The sequence below is a fragment of the Manacus candei genome, unplaced genomic scaffold, assembly GCF_025592945.1.
Source record: "Manacus candei isolate 608988 ecotype Guabito, Panama unplaced genomic scaffold, ASM2559294v1 h1tg000011l, whole genome shotgun sequence".
NCBI classification, from domain to species: Eukaryota; Metazoa; Chordata; class Aves; order Passeriformes; family Pipridae; genus Manacus; species Manacus candei.
The window spans coordinates 10,324,657-10,345,589 of NW_026138059.1; the positions used below are offsets into that span (position 1 = coordinate 10,324,657).

The 20,933-nt window shown below is 38.0% G+C and overlaps 1 protein-coding gene and 1 long non-coding RNA gene across 11 annotated transcripts in view; one reads left to right on the forward strand and one right to left on the reverse strand.

Moving 5' to 3' along the window:
• DLGAP2 (DLG associated protein 2) overlaps nt 1-20,933 on the forward strand; it is a 455,335-nt gene that overhangs the window by 64,414 nt on the left and 369,988 nt on the right. For all 9 annotated transcript variants that reach the window (XM_051778092.1, XM_051778093.1, XM_051778086.1 and 6 more), the window contains one exon: nt 10,685-10,739. In XM_051778092.1, coding sequence (XP_051634052.1) covers nt 10,685-10,739 — 55 coding nt within the window. The remainder of the gene's footprint in view (nt 1-10,684; nt 10,740-20,933) is intronic.
• Nucleotides 15,056-20,471, reverse strand: LOC127466840 (uncharacterized). Of its 2 annotated transcripts, none has more exons than XR_007902883.1 (3): nt 20,282-20,471; nt 18,249-18,335; nt 15,056-15,412 (listed from the first exon to the last, which is right to left on the reverse strand). It is a non-coding gene; the product is annotated as an uncharacterized LOC127466840 (long non-coding RNA). The 2 variants fall into 2 exon arrangements; XR_007902884.1 differs by having other exon boundaries at nt 15,056-15,454.

Here is a 20,933-nt window from a genome sequence, read left to right on the forward strand (position 1 = left end):
ACATGGGTAATGTTTCTATCTTAAAGAGAAAGCTATTATTTCCATACAAATACCTGCTCATTGGGGAAGGAGGTGTGGGTAGTTGCTTTGTGTTCTGAAATCTATATCCCCCTGTGCTATCAAACATTGCCAAGGGCATGAACGAGGCACAGCTTCCTTTTCTGTTTGTTCTCTTTGCATGAAAAATGTGTATAACCTATGAAATAAGTATTCCTAAAATAGCCCTTCCTTCTCTGTTTTTCTGCCATCACTTGCAGTTGCCCTTCAGGAGGGAAATGTCCCAGTTCTGTGTATGCATGGATTCTGTAGCATGCTGCTACTTCCGTTTGTGTGTTGGGCCAAAAGATGACTGAGTGGACTTGACTTACGTGGAACAACAAAGCAACAGTTGGAAAAACTATGCCTGGTCCCCAGTTTTCAGGTCATCTTCTACCTGTCCAAGGGAAATGGCTAGATGAAATATCAGACATCTGATTTATCTGAGCAGTTGTCCTATCAAGGATAGAGAGTGCTACTAATGTCTAGAGTCTCAACTTCTCCAAAGCAGCAAATGTATAAAAGCTGCCCTTTACATGTAATATGAAATAGTATTAACAGACTCTGGTCCTAATACAGTGGGGACTTCATTTTCCCCCACATATATAGGTGGCATCTATTTTTAGCTATTAATAAACTTGAAATTGGGTTTATCAAATAGCTTCTAAAAGCAACCATATGTCATAGCTAAACTACTAATAAATAATAAAACATGAGGTAACTTCCTTGCTAGATGAAGTAAAGATTCTCCACTTCTGGTACATGAGTTATTCTTTGCTTCAGCAGGAAAGATCTGTGATACTAGCACCATAAATGCAGATAACCAGTTAGGATGTTTCCTTTTTAATTTTTTTTTGTGTTAACTTTTATACTTAAAAAGTCTGCTGTCACCTTGTTCACGATTTTTGAAAGGAATATCTTTGCATGCCTGTGATTCCTACACAGAAGAATAAAGCAGGCCATTGAGAGAGCTTTGTTGCCAAGTCCTAGCACAAAACTATAAACTTTCATTTTTAATGAAGATTGGTTTCTTTCTAAAAAAGTTCCACAGAAGGACTATTACTCAATTTTACTGGTTTAATGCTTCTGCGGTTTAAATACAGGTATCAAAATATTTGAGATCCATATGCTTCACACATAAATCTAATATACAATTCCAGAGCAGCAAGAAGAAATATCACTTGGGATTCCCTGGCATTTACCTCGTGTATATTATTATTTTCTCAATAATCTCTGCTTTTGAATCACATAATTTATTGATATTGTGCGTTAAAAAGATCTCTTGTGACAAGCCACAATAAAAACATATTCTACAACTCCCCAGGAAGGGAGCCAGGACCTATCTGCTAAAGGGCTTAAAATTACCCAGTCTGAAAGCATTTGATGTGATTTGGTGTAGCCTTGCTCCATAGTGACTTTTACCTGCACCAGTTTGGTCTGGACCCTCAGGGTATTACAATAACAAGAGTAATATCTGGGTGTCCTTTTCCCCGAGGAGGGGACTGCTTCCATGCCTGCTACCTCACTGTTTATTCCTGCCACTGGAGTATCATCCTCTCCAACTAGGAGACCTCGCAGTCCAGGCATTGCAAGGCCCATAAATCCTTTGTATCTAAATAGATAAGGGCAGGGAGAAAAAAAAGGAACAGTCGCTATCTTGTTTTGTAATTTTTAGAGAATGAAAATGAAGATGTTTGTTCTGCTCCACTATATATCAAGTTCTAGAATTTTTATTTGTTCAAAACTCAGTCAGATGCTTAAAGATAAATAAATCATAACAGCAACTTCTTGTGCCAAATAACTCACCATGGCTTATTCTTCAATGAATTAAACAATTACAGCACTGGGATGACTATTTTGTAACTTCTGGGGGAATACCTGTCTTTAGCTGTCTCCTAAAGCTGCCATGCTTCTATGAGGTGTTTGAGTTTTGCAGGTGGATGTAAATGTCCTCACTATTCAAATGTAAGATTCATTAGTAGAAATAGAAATTACATATGCCAATTAAAATTATATTTGAAGGTGGATGGAGGAAGTGATGCATTTTAATCTTACATTTTAAAGTGATATTTGACTGTATCAATACATTACATTTAATATATAAAAATTTTGAAATAAGTTCAGTTGGAAGAGACTCCTGGAGGTCATCAAGTCCAAGTCTCTGCTCAGTGCAGGCTACTTTCGAAATTAGAGCAGGTTTCTCAGGGCTTTGTTTATCTGAGTTTTAAAAATCTTCAAGAATGGAGATTCCACACACAAAAAAAATAAAAATCTCTTGTAGGTTTTTTTTCGTGATGTCCAGTCACAATTTTCTTTACTGCAATGCAAAGCTACTGCCTTGTGCCCCTTCACTGTGCAGCTATGGGGAGAGTCTGGCTCTGTCTTCTCCATAATGCTTTCAGTGCAATTCTTTAGCCTTCTCTTCTCTGTCTCAGGATCCCCTATCTCTTGACCTGAAAAGGTGACCACCTTCTAAAAATGACAGGGAGAGGACTCACAGTCATTATCTTTGACCTCTTGGATGTATTCCATCCAGCCCCATGGATTTACTGTATCCAGTTAACTTAAATGTTCCCTTCTGTGACCCTTCTGGATGCCCATTACACCCTGCAGGGGTGTAATGCAGGAGCTGGGTGAACCTCTGCAATTGCTGTAGGACATGCAGGACCTGGATTCCAGGCAAGTAGCAAACTCCTGAGGCTGCTGGTCCAGTCAGAAGGTAAGTGTCTGCACAGAAAGGAATATCCAACCACTATTACCCCTTACATCCTTTTTGTGACCAGTGGCCAAGGCTCAGTCACCTTCCAGCACCTGAAAATCACTAGCTGCCACCCTCCACCACTGGGGAGGTTTTTGTCAGTCCCTGCTTTGAGGGTAGTCTCTGGCCATCCCCCCTTCAGCACAAGACAAGGCTTGGGCTCTTGCCTCTTCAGAGTGTCTGTGGAAAGTTGTGACCAACTTTTGGACTGTTAGTAATCTGCTACAGTTATTTCTATCACTCCAGAGACAGAGTATCTTGCATCTAGGTTATTGCCATTAGGTAGGAGATGCCTGTGCTGCTCATGGTGGGAACAGAAGAAATGTTTGTGATTTCTGTTTTACACCAAAGCTTGTTTCTCAGGTCTGATTGGAGAAAAGTGAATTTGTTTATGTTGGTTGCTTAATGTGTATGTAATGACTGTTTATTGGATGAGTTGGTTAGGAATACTTCATCTGAAAGAAAGTTGAAAATGCAGTTGGTTTTATCCTGAAGTTTATTCTCCTATTCATTTGCTTTTGGAAAAAGGAATTAAGGCATCAATTGAACAGTCTTGGTCTCTTCCTTCTAGCAATGTTAGCCTGGGAGGGACAACATAATTGTCTCACAGATTCAGAGCACTTTGAGGGGTCATCATCTCTCAGCTTCAGAGAACTTTGACATTGTTTGTTCCAGATTTTTGAAGTCATAGTTTTGGACAATGGTGCAATGGTGCAATTATATGAACAACAAAGTGAAGTGTTCCAGATAGACCTGTATTTATCATGCTATGTTTAGTCTGATGCATCTTAAATAATTTGTGGATTCTCTTATAAGTGCAGCCAATTATGGTAATTGGACCCAGAGATCACAAGTATACAGATCACTATAGCAAAGTCTTGTTCTGTCAGTCAGGAGTGTAAACTTGTGACAAGTGAAAGGAGTTTTTTGTTGCTGCTGATGTATTGTTCTCTAAGTGTCTAAATACTGAAGTGAAAGTCAGAAATAAATAAGGTTTGTGGCTGTTGCCAGTACCACCACTTATTTTTCTAGAGTATTAAATATGAAAAGACTGTCTTAGGGTATTATTTTGAGTCACTTCAGAGCTAGATGTGCTGCTAATTCCAGTCTACATAAGTTTTTTCCCCACAGGCTTGCCTAATTACTCTATTTAGGCTGATAATTATATTCCTATGAAAGCTACATGGAGGGATTATACTTCAGATGATAACTTTTAAAAGATTCATGTTTATAAGTGCTTGTTAATTTTAGGGCAATTATAATTAGTTCATGCTAATACAGATTCATGCTAACATTACACTTAAAAGTGTCATAATGGTTATCATGTTTTCTTCCCTGGGTCATCAAAAAATTATCAAGCCTGTGTTTCAGCTTTACTTTTCATGGTGACTTGGATAGAAGGAGTAACAAAGTCAATCATAGTGCATGGAGATCAGCTATGCTATCTGGGGTTGTTGTAACGCTACACCCCTTCTTCTAGAGTTTCTTTCTCTTAGTTTTGATTCAGATGTACAAAATGGAAAATGCAGTCAGTAATTTCCTCATTACTTAAATGTCTGTCACCATTAGATGAAAACTCTACTAAGAAAATGTTGCTTTAGTTGTTGCTGCCAATGCTTCCTTTAATCATGGAAAGGGTTGTAGAGAATTTCCATTTTTTGAGATGTAATGCAATCTGAAAGAACATATATTAGTATGGGTGTTGTAATGTTTTCCAAATATTTCTGAGATTGTATTTGATATATGGCCAACATGATTTATCTATTTTCAGTGTAGCTTCTCCCTTCCACAAAATCATCATGTTTTATTTATGTTCTTGATATCTAATTGGGAATGGTGGACTAAGGTAGAGGATGATACTAAAAACCCCACAAAACAGATGAATTATTAGCAAGTTCTGTTTTTACATTAAATTAACATGAAGGTTCACTGGTGTATATGTGAAACTGGACACTGGACAATAGCAATCTAGTAAAATCTTGAAGAAACGTAATTGGACAAGTCTTGGCCATCTAATCAGAATACAATGAAATAAACTGACAAGACAGGCTTCTTACTTCCCACCACCATGGGTGGGAGACATTTTGGCACAGACTGCTTTTGCAGCAGGGTGCAACTCATCAGGAGCTAAGAGGAAAGGTGGTTTCCTCGGGAGGGCAGAGAAATGGACCACTTACAGGGAATGATTGAAAGGTCTTGCAAAATCTCTACTATTTTCAGCGGTACCAGAGAGACAAAAAGATATCAAGTCTTAGTATTTTAATATTTTCTAGTTGTGCTAGCTTTGCCATTATAAGCGGGGTCTGTGTTGCTCTGACAGGGAACACAAATGGCTTGGGAGGGCAGGTGCCTCTGGTCCTGTGCTCTCTTCCTCCAGAGCCAGATATTTCAAGGACTCATTTTAGGAGTAACTTGGAATTGTTACTGATGCTGGTGTAGGTTGTATCAAGAACAGGGTCAAGTGAGATACAGAAGAGACACACTGGTAATCTGAGGTTATCTTTTGAGTTTGCAGAAGAACAGAAACAATAACAGGTATTTATTAATACACTCCCTAGGTGCCCCTTTAAAAGCTTAACCAAATATAATTATGTTTGTGGGAGTGGAATGAAGTTCAGATTTGGTAGATTGAACCAACTGCATATTTTTAGATTGCTGAAGGCAATAACTTGATGCAGCACTTAACCACCTGGTTGCATAGAATCATTATGGAATCATAGAATAGCTTGGGTTAGAAGGGACCTTAAAGTTCAAACCCCCTTGTCCTGGGCAGGGACACCTTCCACTAGACCAAGTTGCTGCTGAAAGCCCCATCCAAGCTGGCCTTGAACTAGTCCAGCGATGGAGCATCCACAACTTCTCTGAGCAACCTGTTGCAGTGCCTTACCACCCTCTAAGTAAAGAATTTCTTCCTAATATCTAATCTAAATCTCTTCTTTTTTAGTTTAAAACTGTTCCCCCTTGTCTTGCATGAGCCTGTCTGCTCTGAAAGAATTACTGTAATGCTCTAATGATTAACTTTTGATTTATGATGGTTTGTGTCACCCAACAGCTTGTGAACAGTAAACCTTGCCTACTTTTTACACCCTGTCTGAAGTCAGACACCTTTACAGACATAGTACATAATTAGCTGCTGTGAACAGCTAAATCCCAAATGCTTCCTTTCTACTTAAGAAGCAGCAGTGAATGGGTTCCAGAGAAGTAGGACCTTCTTGGAACATGCCAGTGGGACAGAGACATCTAAAATCCTCAGGTATGAAGTCCAAAATAGAAAGAAACAATAAAAAAAAGGGAAAACAAAAATATAATACACCTCTGTAATGATTGGAGGCAAAGGACTGTGAGCACAGGATTTCCAGTGGTTTAAGTTTTAGCTACAAACATTATTCAAAAAGGTCTCTATAGTAGCTGACAAAGAAATATTGCCTAAAACAAAAGCCCTTAGACAAATATAAGGAAAAACAAATACAGAGATGGAATGAATATGATCCTTAGAATGAAAACAGTCATAATTCTTTCCATGAGGTTTGTGCAGATGGTGGGAAAACAGCAATGCTTAGCACAGAGCAGTGCAGGTAGCAAGGTCTAGGAGGTGTCTCTCTTTTCCAAAGAAGTAACAAATCATTTGAAAGACAAAAAGATAGGAACTGACTCACTGGATCACACTTAAATATCAAATCTGAATTCTCTCCAGTACTATACTGCTGCCACAGAAGATGTAAAGCACCCTTGGTGGCTGACTCTGCCCAAGGACCATTTCTTTCCAGCTGTTGGTGTATGAGTAAAGCTCAAATTCTGGAATATGTTTTCTCTGGAATTTTATAAATTGATGTGGATTTTCCCAGTATATTTTTGATATGTTTTCTTCTGAATGTTACCGTATTATTGCAGTCAAAATGCCTCACATGCTATATTTAATAGTTTTCTGGGGGAGGGAGGTTTGGAGCACAAGCGGCTCTCTCAGAGGCAGTCCTTGGAAATGTTTGAACGTGACCACAAGGGCCATGAAGAGAATCTGTGTGTCTGGCATGGCAAAAAGGGTATATTTTGACTTCCTAGTCTTTGGGATCACTGGATTTCTAGGATGTAAAAAAGCAGAAAAATATCTTGTCTCTGCTTGGACCCGAAATTCAAGTTGAGCTTCCTTCCTTCTGGCAAGTTGCAAATCACAGGATAAATCCTTGTTAATTTCTACCTCAAATTTCATCTCTCAAGCACTTGGACTCCTGAGTGTGATGTTCTGTAAATTTGGACCTCTGAAACATTAATTTTCAGTTGACTTATTTTTCAGCAGAAAGAAATGTAAATGGAGAAGGGAAAAGAGTATCCAGCTCATTTTTCTATGGCCATCTTAGCAGTGGAATAGAGAGCAAAACATTTTTATCATTCAGTACCACAGAGAGGACTGATCATCTTTGTGCAGCAGATCCTTTTAAGTGAATAGATATCCATGTCACAGAGGCATTTTTCCATAGTAGAATTATTCTCCTTCTCATTTTTCCGCTTCTGTGTAAAGTGGTGGTTTTGGTTGGTTTTTTTTTTTTTTTTTTTTTTTTTTAGTGGGTTTGGGGTTAGTGCTTTCCAAATTTAAAATGTTTTTTAGGAATTAATTCTAGTTCTTGCTAAACCACTCTAAAAAAAGTATTGCATACTAATCACTGAGAGGACTCATCTGTCTTATTTTTAAGAAATTGAAGGTAAGTTTCCGGGTAAACACATAAAAATATGATCTTTACTGAACTGCAACAGCTATGTAACCACCCTGTGCTGTTCTGAGGAGCTTTTTGAGTACCTGTATTATAAAGCTACAGGTTAAAATTTGAACACTAATTATGACAGCTATATATTTATTGTGAAAACAAATGTAAATAGGTCCAAATCAATATCCAACAACAAAAATTAGTGTTTTTCATCAAATTGGAGGATACTTTCAACTTGGCACCATAAGCAAAGACTATGTTCCTGCCACATGTGTCTGCCTAGCTATATATGTGGACCACAGTTAATTTGCCTACTACTAGGGAAGCACCTTGATGTTAAGGACATACCACCTGCTGTATTGTTTATTCTGTTTCTGCATCTATGAGTCCAGTTTTAATTTAGTATTGCAATGCCTTAACTCCCAGCTGAGAGCTTATAAAACAACTGAAGGTTAAATCATCAGTTAACATAATTGAAACCGGTTTCTTTTTTGCCTTTTTTCCCCACCCACTCTGCATGTAAATCTCTCTATTTGCTCCCGTGTTTTGATTTCTACAGCAGAAATCACTCCAAATCTGCTTTGGGTGAAGATTCTCACTCAAATTGCCTGTGTAGGTAAAGTTTCGAACAACCAAAAGAAACAAAGATTAATCTAGGGATTTTCTGTGAAATTAAAGAAAAATCTCTGAGACATAAAGCATTTTAGGCATTTTAAGCAATAAACTGGGTATTACAATATGCAAATGAATGAAAGGAAAGCAGCGGGGGAAGGAGAGGCATGTAGAGGGAAAGGTGACAGTTTTGCTGAGGAATTCTCCTGTCAGTTTCCCTAGGGAGGAGAGAAACAAAGTGGGGAGAAAGTGGGAGGAGAGCAGTGTGAAAAGGCTCTTGGGTACCATGGAGATGGGTACAGTGTAAAAATCTGTATACTGTAGATAAGTAAGTGGGAGGTTGATATCAAACTCCTAGCAGCCAGAAACTGGCTTTGTGCAGGGTAAACATGTTAAAGGGCTGGGGAGCAGGAAGCATTGTTTAAGCCTTTGCCATACTGTTTGCCTACTTAACACTTAGGAGAGTGAAGGGAAGGGACAAATAAATGTTTTCCAGTCTGTGCTTTTCAGTATGACTGGTCTCTTATCTATATTCAGTTTACTAGGAAGGGTAAATTATTTTCCAGTGCTTTTTTTTTTTTCCCATTGAAGTTGTTTTGCTGCTCCAGATCTGCTCTTTTTTGTCTTTTCCTGTAATTTCAGTCTTAGTTTGATTAACTGGGAGCTCATAATAAATTATAATGCTTTTCCATGGTTCGTGAATGTGGGGAAGAAAATGTGACAGATTCCTGAGGAACTAAATGTTACTTTATGTCTGAATAAGACAGTGTGTTTTTAAAATTCAGTCTTTGTATTACACTGCTTTGAAAGACTGTCTCTGCTCATTTTAGAATTTCTTTGTTCTCTGCTTCTAATTTTTATGCTTTCGATGCCTGTAAAACTGCTGTTATTTATATCCATGGCTATAGGAAAAATGCTGTAGTTTGTACATATGACATTGTACTTCCAAGAAATATTGATTTTTTTTTAATTTTAAAATTTAGAAACACTGTAGAATGATGAGTGTGGTTTTCAGACAATTGTTATTTATGCTATTGGTCCTTCCAAAAATGCAAGCTGCCTGCTGCCTGTGAATCAGAGTAAGGCACGCTGATATTTTTTTATGTTTTATCCACAAGTTTAACTTTAGAATTATGCCCAAACAAGTGAATTACTTTTGTAAATACTGTGCCTTCTGTAAAATTTAGAGGACTTGGATGAGGAAACTGTTCTCATCCCTGTCAGTTGTACCCTTTCCTTTTTGTTCAGGGGGGCCTCCTGGCCACAGACTGACTCATGAAGTTATAATAAAAGCAGCGTTTTGCAATGGCCCTGCCTATGCATGTGTGCATTCAGGAGGAAGCATGGTGCAGCAAGGTTCTTAAGACTTTGATTTCTTGTGCTAGAGGACACACAGACTGAGGTGTTTGTTCTCCTGGTTGTACTGAAGGTGTGTACTGGAAAAGTCCTGCAGGGAGGAATGGGAGTGGGGTGCTGCTGTAGGGGCTGTACATGTCTGTCTCTTAGCAGCCTCATCCCTGGCTATTAACCTTGGCCAAACAGCAACAGTGGTCTTTGTGAAAAATAAAAATGTCTCTATTCCCTAAAATATTTTCCTTCCTGAATTTTCAGAACCAGTGTGATGGTTCTTGATGTCTTCTTAGACATTAGAAGCCCAGGATTTCCTGACAGTGGCTGTGCTGGCCTCTTGTCTGTAGAGGCTAACGTATGGTTTTTTAAGTTTCAGACTTTAAAGGGTGTGTGTTGACCTCCAAGGGAAAATTTGAAGAAGCCATCTCAGAGCGTGATTTTTAATTGGCTTTTTCTCAGGAACCACAAAAGACAAGAAAAGCCATTAAAGTTTAAGCTACAGTTTTACTGATGTTGATATCATACAGGGTGTAAATTGTAGATTTAAAAGTTGGATTGCAATGAGGTATTGTGTGCTTCATGTACAGGTTGTTGCTGGTAGGACCACCAAAGTTGGTTGTCTGTACCAAAATAAGTGATTTTAATATGTAAATCTGTGAAGAAAAGGGTTATAGGTGCTGGTAAACTCCAGCAGCATTTCTCACTGGCTGACAGAAGCATCAGAGCATGGTGGATGCGGTGAACCACAAACTTGGGATCTTCTCTGTCCCTATTCCCTTCAGTTTTCTACTCTGGAGTTTTGAGTTGTCTCCTGGAACTGGCTATGTGGAGAGGGAAATGCTGTGCTTTGGAATTTGGACCTGAGTGTTTTATGACAAGATGCTGTGACTGCAGGGCCACGTGTGCAAAATGAGGAACAACAGCATCATTGACTGATAACATACTCTCTTTCCAAGTAGAGCATTTTTAAATATTGGTCTTGGGTTCTTTTACCCAACTTTTGATATTGTAGTCAATGTGAGAAAGTGAAACTAACGTTACAGACAGGTAATAAGCAACTAATTTTATAAGATTCTTCTCTGTTTGCAGTTCCTAATGAGTGGAGTTCAGATTTACATCACCTGATAGCTAATTTGATGCAAATACAGTGTTCCAGCAATCATTGGCTCTTCTTCATGTGATTTTAAAATATATATGTACAGTAACGCCTGTTTCTTTGTTGCCACAGGTTCTGCCTGGCATACTGCAGAAGCATTGCTGCATTTTACCTGACAGGAACACAGGTAAACTTGTTTCTTAATGAGTTAACATTGTAATATGATTTGGAGAAATGCAAACACAAATTGGATTATATTGAGAAGTCTTGTTTGCTGTTTATGGCCACTGAAGTTATCTTATAGGGAGTGATTAATTGGATGTTTTGTTTAAATTACCTGCTTTCATGTGAAGACTTTGTGTATTCTGTTAATTTTCTGGAGCTGTTGCAGTTGTAGAGGTTGCTATCAGGTCTTGCTTATAAAGGTATTTGTATGAACTTCTGAAGCATTTCTATGTTGTTAATTATAAAGTTATGACTTGGTCAAGAAAGGAGATTTAATACTGAAGTCTGCAGCCTGGTCCTCTTGATTCACAAAGGTGCCAAGCATGAAGTCACGCATAGCTCTTACTGCAGATAAATGCTTGCTCTATGCTTATTTTTCAGAGTAGACGAGTAGACTGGAGTAGTAGACTAAGGGGGTAGACAGAATGAGTATCACGAATGATGCCAGAGGAAACTTAGAGTTGTTTGCAGGAGGAAACTTAGAGTAGTGTGTTTGTGACCAGAACAAATCAATTGATGAGAATGATATTGGATGAGAAGAAAGTTATGATTTAATTTTACATTCTTTTATGACAGGAAAAAACCAATTTCTTTAAAATAAGTTTTAAAATCCTTTCAATAATATTATAAATTGAGTTAAAGTGACTGTGTATGCAACTGTGAGTATGATTTGACAGACTAATTTCAGAGAAGTAGGAGGAAAAATATAAGTTTTTCTTTGATATCTTCTTAATAGAATATATATGATTGCTTGCATCTCTTAAGGCTACATCCCCTCTTCCCCCAGTAGCTACCATTAAAATAAAGTGATTTGCTCCTTGGCTTGCTACTAATTGTATTTCAGGCACAGTTTGCACTAAAGGTAATTACAGAGAGAACTTGAGAACTATGCTGAGCTGTAGAGGGACTTGTGGTTACCTGCAAATGCTCAAAAGAAATTTAAAATCTGATTTCCATTTTATCTGTGAACACGATAGAAGTACTACAGTAAGACAGTTAATAATATACCCTTTCTAGCAAGAATTTGTAAGTTCATAATTAGTCTGAAGACAGACTTTGGCCTTCATAATAATTTCAAGATTTCCTGAAAAGTGGTCTTGGTGTAACGACCTCAGCTCAGTCTGTGTACTCCTTTTCTAGTATCCTGTGCCAATTATTTTGATTCTTTTATTTGTAATATAAGAACTTGATCCAGATTCCATTGACAACCAAACTCTTCTCAACTCATACATAAGTGTATCGCGTGGATATCAGAGCCAGCATTGCATGAAGTAATGGTCTGGGTATGGGCAGTAAGACTGACCATTTATCTAGAGAGGTTATAACATGCCTTTATAACCAATATCAAGAAAGCCATGTATCTAAAATCTCAGTCACCTTCAAAAGTGCCTTCATTTGGGCATAAAAAAAAGGAAGGCTCTTCCTAATGTAAAATTTGTTTTTGAAAACTTTGAACTAAGCTCTTTGAAGAGGAAACCTATCAGGTTTACGTAGGTAACAACTGCTGGACAACTCAAGCATACTTATGTGTGAAAATAGTTGTGAGTTCTATTGCTGCTGTGTGACTGCTGCAGGAAGTATTTTTATGCCTACCTACTGTGTAGTGGGAAGCTGCCAGCAAGTGCAAAGTAAATTATGCCTGTGTTCCATTTTCCCCACTTCCCCCATTTACAGTGTTTAAATACTTGGCAAAGAGAAGGAGAAGGAGAGTTTAGACAGACCATGAGGGATTTTTAAACTCCTTTTTGCAGGAAAAGAATGACTAAATTTGTGTTTGATTCATTGAGTCTCTTAGAGATAAATGACCCTTTGTCTTGTTTGATTACGTCTAAATCAACTACTCTAAACTAAGAAGAAATTCATTAAATATGGGTAAATGTGGAATGTACTATTTGCATTCGAATGTATACATCAGACATAATCTTGTCCAGCTCCATTCTCAGTAAATGAGCCCAGAAAAATTGCCTGATTGCGAGCTGTAGGTCTGTTTGCATTCAGCTGTTGACATTTGGAGGAACTGAGCAATATACAGACTTGGGTGTTGTTCCTAATGATGAGAGAAGGATAAAGAGAGATGGACTAGGGGGAGGGATGGGAGAAGAAAGAGGGGAAGAATCATATAACGAGACCGACAAAACTGTTAGGGAAGAACACAGATGCTGTAGGGAGTATGGGTGGGTGAAAGGGAGAGGTGCAGTAGTAGTTTCTCCACTTATTTATATCCATTCAACACTTCAAGTGTAGCCAGCTTGGTGGTCTTTGGCTCCTCATTCAAGAGTGCCTTCATGACCAGCCTCTTTTATGCTGTTGCACTGGAGCTTGCACCTCAGAGAAAGAAACAAGCCCTTGGGAGCAGCAGGGCCAGTGCTGCCAGACCATTCTTTCATCTGGCTGCCCTTCAGACCTAGCCTAAGTTTGATTCTTGGAGAATATATGCATTTAATCTTAAAAGTAATATGCCCCTGGATTGCCTGTACTCTAGAAAATTGTGCATATCGCTGTCCTTTCCTACACTGTGTAGGACACTGAAGTAACCACACTTTGTGGTACTGATATTCTGTATTTGTAAACTGGAGAAAAGAACTATGCATGGAAAGAAGGGTACATGGCAGCAATGATCTCCTTCCCGTGGTGATGATTTGTTAGTACTCCTACCATGAACTTTTATTCTCAGTACTTATAACTAAGCGATAAAAATATCTCCTGCAGAAACTTTTAAAAGGGAGCATAAAAAATGTAATTCAGCCTTTCCACAGCAATGCAATTTTGGAAGAAGGTACATATTTAACAAGATTAGGTATTTCAAAAGTTAAAGAATGATTAATTTTCAAACATGTAAGGCATTTACAGAATTTCATTCTCTAAATATAACACTGAATACTGCTAGTTGGCTGCTTGCATTAAACTTTGCTAATAGACAGTGATGTTTCATTTCTTAAGTGTTATTTGTGGGTTTCAATTAATCATATTTTCATTACTAAATTAAAGTTCATATAGCATGCACTTGCATTATATGTGCTCATTATTATGTTAGCTAATATCCAGAACCTGTATTTTATCACATAATCTGTGCCTCAAGAGGCAAAAGATCCCAGAACAGACATGTTTATTCTGCACTTCTATTTTATATACCATATTCATACTGTAAGAATTTTATTGATGTCCCTGCTAAGTTTTTTTTTTCCATGTCTTGGAACTGAACCAGCCAGCAACAACTGGGATGCATTAGCAGTTATAAAGTTAATTGGAAGAAAAGCAGTTACATGCTCTGTACAGGCATTAGTAACAAGATTGTAAGGGGAAACAGTGTGAATGACCTGGTAGGGAGTAGCTTCCTTATTTTCTTGAATTATAACCCTCTTTTTCTCCAGCTCCAGCTGGGAGAAATAACCCGCCCCTTTTGATGGACATCCACCATCCTCTGTGTACATATGCAGCTGGCTCATATTCCCTTTATAAATATTTCCTAGCAATGATCCGTCCCCTGTTAGTGGGAAATCTTCAGTGAAATCAGAAGTCCCTCCCATTTCTGCATGGTCACTTCTGTAAACCTTAGGCAGATGCTGAGGCTGTCCTTCCCTGCTCCCCCCCCCCTTAGAGAGCTGTTCACGCAGTATGAGCACTACACTTGGTTTGTACCCTCAAAATGAAGATAGCCATTAAATGCAACATGTTTTGGCATTCCTAAACAAAAAATTGAGGGGTTAAAATGCAGATTTGAAACAGAAAAGTGAATGTACACTGCTGTGTGTTGCTTTTTATTTAAATTTATGTATTTTTTAAATTTATTTTTATTTCCAGTCTTGCTTGAAATAGAACTCTTCAGGCAGTACATGTGGGTTGTTTAGATGTAGAAAATTTCATGCAAATAAAAAGAGGAAATATATCTGAAAGCTTATGCTTTTGTGTATGCTGTATTTAAGCAGTCTTAGAGCAGATAAGTGAATTATTTGGGGTTTGATTTTTATTTATCCCAGGGCTCCTTGTACCATGATCTAGCACAATAAATGATCCTCAAGGTGAGCACAAATATACTTGGTGCAGTAAAACGTGACTTATCAATGGGAGTCATTAATAGAAGGCGCTTGGTGTGATTTTTACCATTGCTACAGCTGTTAAATGGACACTCTTGCACTGCTGAGATGCTGATAGCTGTGTGCTTTGTCTGCCTCTGTGGTGCTCTTGATACACAATTATTAGTTTCCAAATTGCACGAAAAGCTTCTGTACTATTCTTTTCCGTTGTAGCCATGAGTTTGATATGTTGTGGACTGCAAATTTGGGCTCATTTTTTCCACTGAAGATCCCAAAGAAGGAATGAATCAACAGTTGCTAGCAGCTTCTTGGGCTGATTCTTTCTTTCAAGTTTAAGCATGAATTTCCCCTCTCATTGTGAAGGAGAACATAGGTACAATACAGAGCACCGGCACTGATCATACTGACTTTATTTCTGATAAATAGCTCTTTGAGCAACACTTTGAGCAACACTCTTTAAAAAAAAAAAAGGAAAAGATATTTCTGCTGTCTCAAGTTTCTTCATCATCCATTTTCAGATCAGCTCTTATGTACTGATATTGATCTTGCACAAGATGTGAAATCTTTCATTATAATCATCCTCTTTTGTCCACTGCATTGGCTAAAATTACACTGAAAAAAAGTGTGACCAGTGTTCTGCTTTCTGCAAAGAATGAATAATATCTGCTTTAGAGAGTGGTAATTGCTTTATATACAAAAGCAGGAGTTTAATAATAACCAATCTCTTCATTGGGTAAACTACAGCCCAAGACAGGAATGTTTCATCCTTGCTTGTTTGCTTTTCTTCCTGTTGCTTGAAGAGCAAATATTGAACAGAAGAAAAATCTAAGATGGTATTAAATAGAATTCCTGCACTAAACTTTACTAAATTGGATAAAGAAGTCAACATTACTTTTTTTTTTCCTTTAACTATATCTACAACAGTATTGCCTTACTAGCTTTTAAAATAAAAGGTGAATTGGTGCGCAAAACCAAGTGTTTTATAGCTAGCAAATATGTTACTAGTGCTAGTTTTATTTATTTATTTATTTATTTATTTATTTATGTATTTATTGAAATGCAATGGATGTTTGTGGGAAAAGCCATCCAGATAAGTGGGCTGCCAATGTGTGTGTATGAACTGTACAGCAGCCAGTTTGACTTCACAGAAGGAATTACAGGATAATGTTCAGAAGCCAAAGTACTGTTACAGAAATAACTTAGCATATTATCTTCCATCCGAATATTTTGAAGTACTTAATTAATTGTGATGAATTTCTGTCTTGTGCCATTGTAATAAAGAAATTTATTCCTACATTCCAAAGAGGAAGTCAGATTATCAGCTGCTGCAACGCAAGAATATTCACTAGGGTTAGTAGCATCCTCTTTAGAACTTCTTTGCTGAAACTGAGATTGTCCTTTTGCTTTCAAGATGTAGCTATAGATTTTTAGACAGTTTCTGCAGATTTCACCTGCTGTCTGCTTGCTGAGTTCAACATGAGCATTTTCATTCAGATGTTCAGCTGCAGGCTGCCTGCTGGTACTTTCCAGCCCAGTTTCCATGGAAATGGAAATTAGAGGGGTGAAAATAAAGAAAGAATAAGTATTTTCTTAATCTTCTAGTTAAGCTGGAAGTTCTCATACCTTGGCATTAAGGTTGTTTTGCTTCTAGTTAGATAGACATATGATACCAACTTCTGAAAATTCAAAAATAAATAAAACTTGTCATTGGAGCTGTTATAAACAATATCTGTTACCATGACTCTGTAGAGGTGTTGGGAATCACTAGTAAAGGATGAAGAAGGGAGAACTGAACTGAACCGTGCAAGGATAAACTGATGAAAGGGTGTGAGGCAATACTCTATGGCCATTTTAGACTTAGTACTGCTAGATCTATCTAGAATAAGGAACTATATACTTGCAGTCTCAAACTAGCCAGGACACTGCCTTATCTTACTGGATCTGTATCTGCCTAAGATTGTCCATCTTGATCCACTAAAATCTGGTCTCTAGGTGTTCAAAAATATAGGCAGTTTGGGGTAGACTCATACTTCAAAGGAGTCAGGTCTATGATCTCAAGATCAATAGGACCTCAGACTTCAGTTTCAAGACTTCCAGCTATAAAGCTAATCAACAAATATTAGTCCACTTAAAATAATTGGACAGGCTAGAAGACTTTGAATATGTGTGAGCATAAAAATGTTTTAAGGCTCCAGCTGGTGCAGATCTCTGTGCCATTCTGATTATGGTGTAAAAAAGCATGATCACAGCACAACGTGTTGGTGCTTCAGTCTTTGCACGGCGTCCTAGTTGGTTGCAAGCATAGTACAAAGTCCTTTTTGGAGTTCAAGGTCCTCCACTACAACTGGTTCCTCCCAAGAGATGTTTTTACCCTCTTATTACTGTTATGAAAAGTCACAGTTGTGCTTCACCCAAAACTATATGTAGTCTTAAAAACCAAAAACTGAGCAAGAGACTTCACTGATGCTTAGATGTCACGTTAAATGTTCCAAGATCGATAAAACGTGCTCCCCTGAAGGGCAAGTGCTGCCTAACACCTGTGCTCTCGGGACTGGATGTATACTGTTAGCTGTAAAATAGCACTTTCACAACAGTCTCACCCTCATATGTGTGAGAGGAGCAGGGACTGAAGAAGGTGCTCTAACTTGATGAAGCTTAATTCTAGAGGCAGACGTGAGCATGTGTGTTTGCAGTCTCTTTGCCTAACATCATGAGTCCTGGAAGCTAAAGGTATGCAGGAAGGAAATTCTATCCAGAAAACAGCATCCCTTTCAAGAAAGCTTACTTGACCTTTATTTCTGAAATGTTTTATAGAACATTCCAATACATATAGCTCAACTGCTGAAGGAAGAGAGAACTGTGCATCATCAGCAGCAGAAACTGCAGGCAGCTCTGATAATTGATCTTATTAGTAATGAAACTAAGTCTTGCTAAATGAAAGTGTATGTAGAATGACTGCTTCCTATATGCCACAGTTGGGGATTTTTATTTTTCAGGGTTTTCAGCTATTTGTGAAACAGATGGTTGCCCAGGCTGTATATAAATCACATGGACTGAGGAGCTGTGTGTGTGTGTACTGTACACGGGCACTCTCTTGTGGAGGAACACAGTTTTGAAGTCCACTGCCAAAATATATGTCTTGGCCAACACAGTGCAGTGTGTGGGTAGAGTTAAAGAGTGTGGAATTGAGCAGACAAATCAAAAGTTAGACATTTCTACTCATAAAGGGAGTAAAGTAGAATGTTGGTACATTTTTCTAGAACAGCTGTAAGTCAATGGTGAGGAGCACAGGGAATTCTTATAGATCTCAGAGGAATATAGCTATAATGCTGGAGGACTCTTGAATTAATTTTTTTATGTGAGTACAGTAGACCACACTGATATTTCATTACCACTAAAGGAATTTGACTATGGGCCAAAAGAATTTATTCCCTTACCTTTTAAAGGTCTCAGAAGTGCCTACAGAAAAGTATCTTCATTTCTTGCTTCAGTAGCATCTTGCCTCTCCAGCTACTTTGACACACCTTGGAAGCAAGGACAGATCTCTTGGCTGGTATGCATTAATCATACATAAGTCAATTGTGTAAAGTATAGAAGCAATAGATATGTTTTATTTGCTATCATTTTATGACGTGTGAATTATATTCCTTTCCTCCTTAAATTGCAATTCAACTATTCAAGTAGATTGTTATCCTAAAAAGATGTCAGTTCTTGATCTGGGAAGACACCCAGTCCTGAGAGGAGGAAACAATGGAACAGCACTGGAAGTGACCACCAATCCTTTATTCCAGATTCACATCACTTGTATTGCAATTGGAATTTGTTGGGAGCTCTTCAAGATTTTGAAGAGCAAAACATTTTTTTTCAGGGTTTTGGGAATAATAGAATTTGTCATAAAAGTTTTCTTGCAAAAAGAATATAAGTTAGAAAAAAATAAGGACTAGAATTCACATTGCTAAATTCTAAAACCAAATCTGTTTTAAGAAACTGTTGTTTGCTTTGTCCTTTTCCATACACCCCCACCCACTCCTCCACTGCCCCTTTTTACTAGAAGAGTGGGAGAGTATGGGGAATTGGGTTCTGTATCTAAGATGCTCACTGTGTTAGATGACTTTTATTTTCATAAGATGCCTGAACAATGTTTGCCTGCTTTAAGGCATGCTCCTTAATTTGGAGTAGTCTGCCTCATGTTTCGTACTAGTATTTAACTCCCTAGGATAGAATAACAGATTAAAAAATCTGTAGCATACAAGCATTTCCACGATTAAAACCATTGGAGCTCTCTTTCATTCTAGTTGTGCATTTTCCAGAAAAGGACATCCCACTTCCACTGACGTACTGGTGGAGACTTCTTCCAGACATACCTTTTTTCTTTCAACTGACTTTATTAACGTGCAATTTTTCTTGTCCTTCCTATTTCTTCTTGTATTAGCTGATGGGGTGGGAGTACTAAAACATACATTTTGTCGTCAAAACATCTGAGCTGTTCATGCTTTCCATTTAAAGATAACCTACAGTGATATTCTCTATGCTTAAAATGGTTTTACGTTGCTGGAATGATTTTATTTGTAATAATGCTGTATGACGCAGTTCTCCTGCCTTTTGGGATACTGTAACATAATAGGAGCTGTAAATAACAGCTGCTAATGTCTACAGTCATGCACAACAGGCAGTAATTTAACCACGTGTCTTCCTTCTGTCATGATGGGAAATAGCAAATATTTCTGCACCAATACTGCATATGATCCCCAAAGCTGTTAGTGGTGCTTATTGTAGAAATATATTTCCAGAAGCAGTGCTGCACCCTGTGCACTTGAGACTAAATGGTAGCAAATGCTTCCATGCATGAGGTTTATTCATCTCAGTATGACTCTGCACTGGGTAAGACACAAACTGTATCTCCAGAGAATCTCTCTCAGTCTGCCAGGCAAGAGGACTGATGCTGTTGAGCAGGGAAAACCAGAGAAAGAGCCTAGAAACAGCAAAAACTGTCCTATTAGTTTATCTTCTTGAGGCAAAGATTATTGGGGCAGGAAAGGAGCAGAGAAGATGAAGATGTTTCACCATAAGGGAGGCTAATATTTCAGTATACCTCTGTGAAAGTCATTGTACAAGATTATATGCATGTTATCACTTGTAGATTGCATTAATTTTATTAAAATCTGTTGATTTGCTAGACTTAGGTAATTAAATGCTTAAGTGAGAAAGTGTGAATTTGTAGTTGGCCAAAACTGCTGTCCCAGAGTCCCCCAGGTCTTATCTGAACACAGCTTAAAATCAGGGAAGAAGTGAGGGGTAATAGTACCAGAGAAACTACGAGAAGCATAACTCATAACTGTGCTCATCTGACAGCAAGCCCTCGGGATGAATCATCTGAAGATTTTCAGTGGTATATATAGGAAACCTAAACTTACCAAAGAGTAACTATGGGATGACAAAAAGCCATGGGGGCATTTGCAGTTTTTCTTACTTTATGTAATGGCTTCTTGAATGTCCTTTATAAACTGAGGACAGATCCTCTGTACTGTGCCATTAAAACTTCTTGTGAGCCAGGAGCCTCCATACTGAACATGGGCAGAACAATGCTGGAGGCTTCAGCTGACAGAAGTTTAATTCATGAACCACCTTCACAAATATATTTGGAAATTGTGAGTCACAGAAATCAGCCCACAAGGCATAAGAAATTACATCATGGTTAAGCTGCAGGTGATTGCAAATGTAAGGGATAAGATACCACATAAGCTTCAGGGAAAGGGAAGTATATATTGAAAATGCTTCACTGCTTTTTGCTCCCATTCTCATTTGGAGGGCAGTCGGAGGAAGCAATACAAAATTGAAAAGCCTGAAGAGGAAGGACCAGCATGGCATGAACTGTTAATACCATGTGTTGAAGGATGTGTCCTTTCTTTTTGTTACCATAAAGACTTGGAAGTCATGTACAATCATGAGTGCCTCTGCTTTAGGACTAGTGATCCATGCTTCATATACCTGAGTATGAGTCTTGATGATGTATTTGCACTAAATATATATATAATGATTCTTTACAAAAAGTCATTAGAATTTGTTGCCCAGTGCTAAAATTTTCTCTCTCTCTTGTTTCTATGGAAACTGTAATACTTATA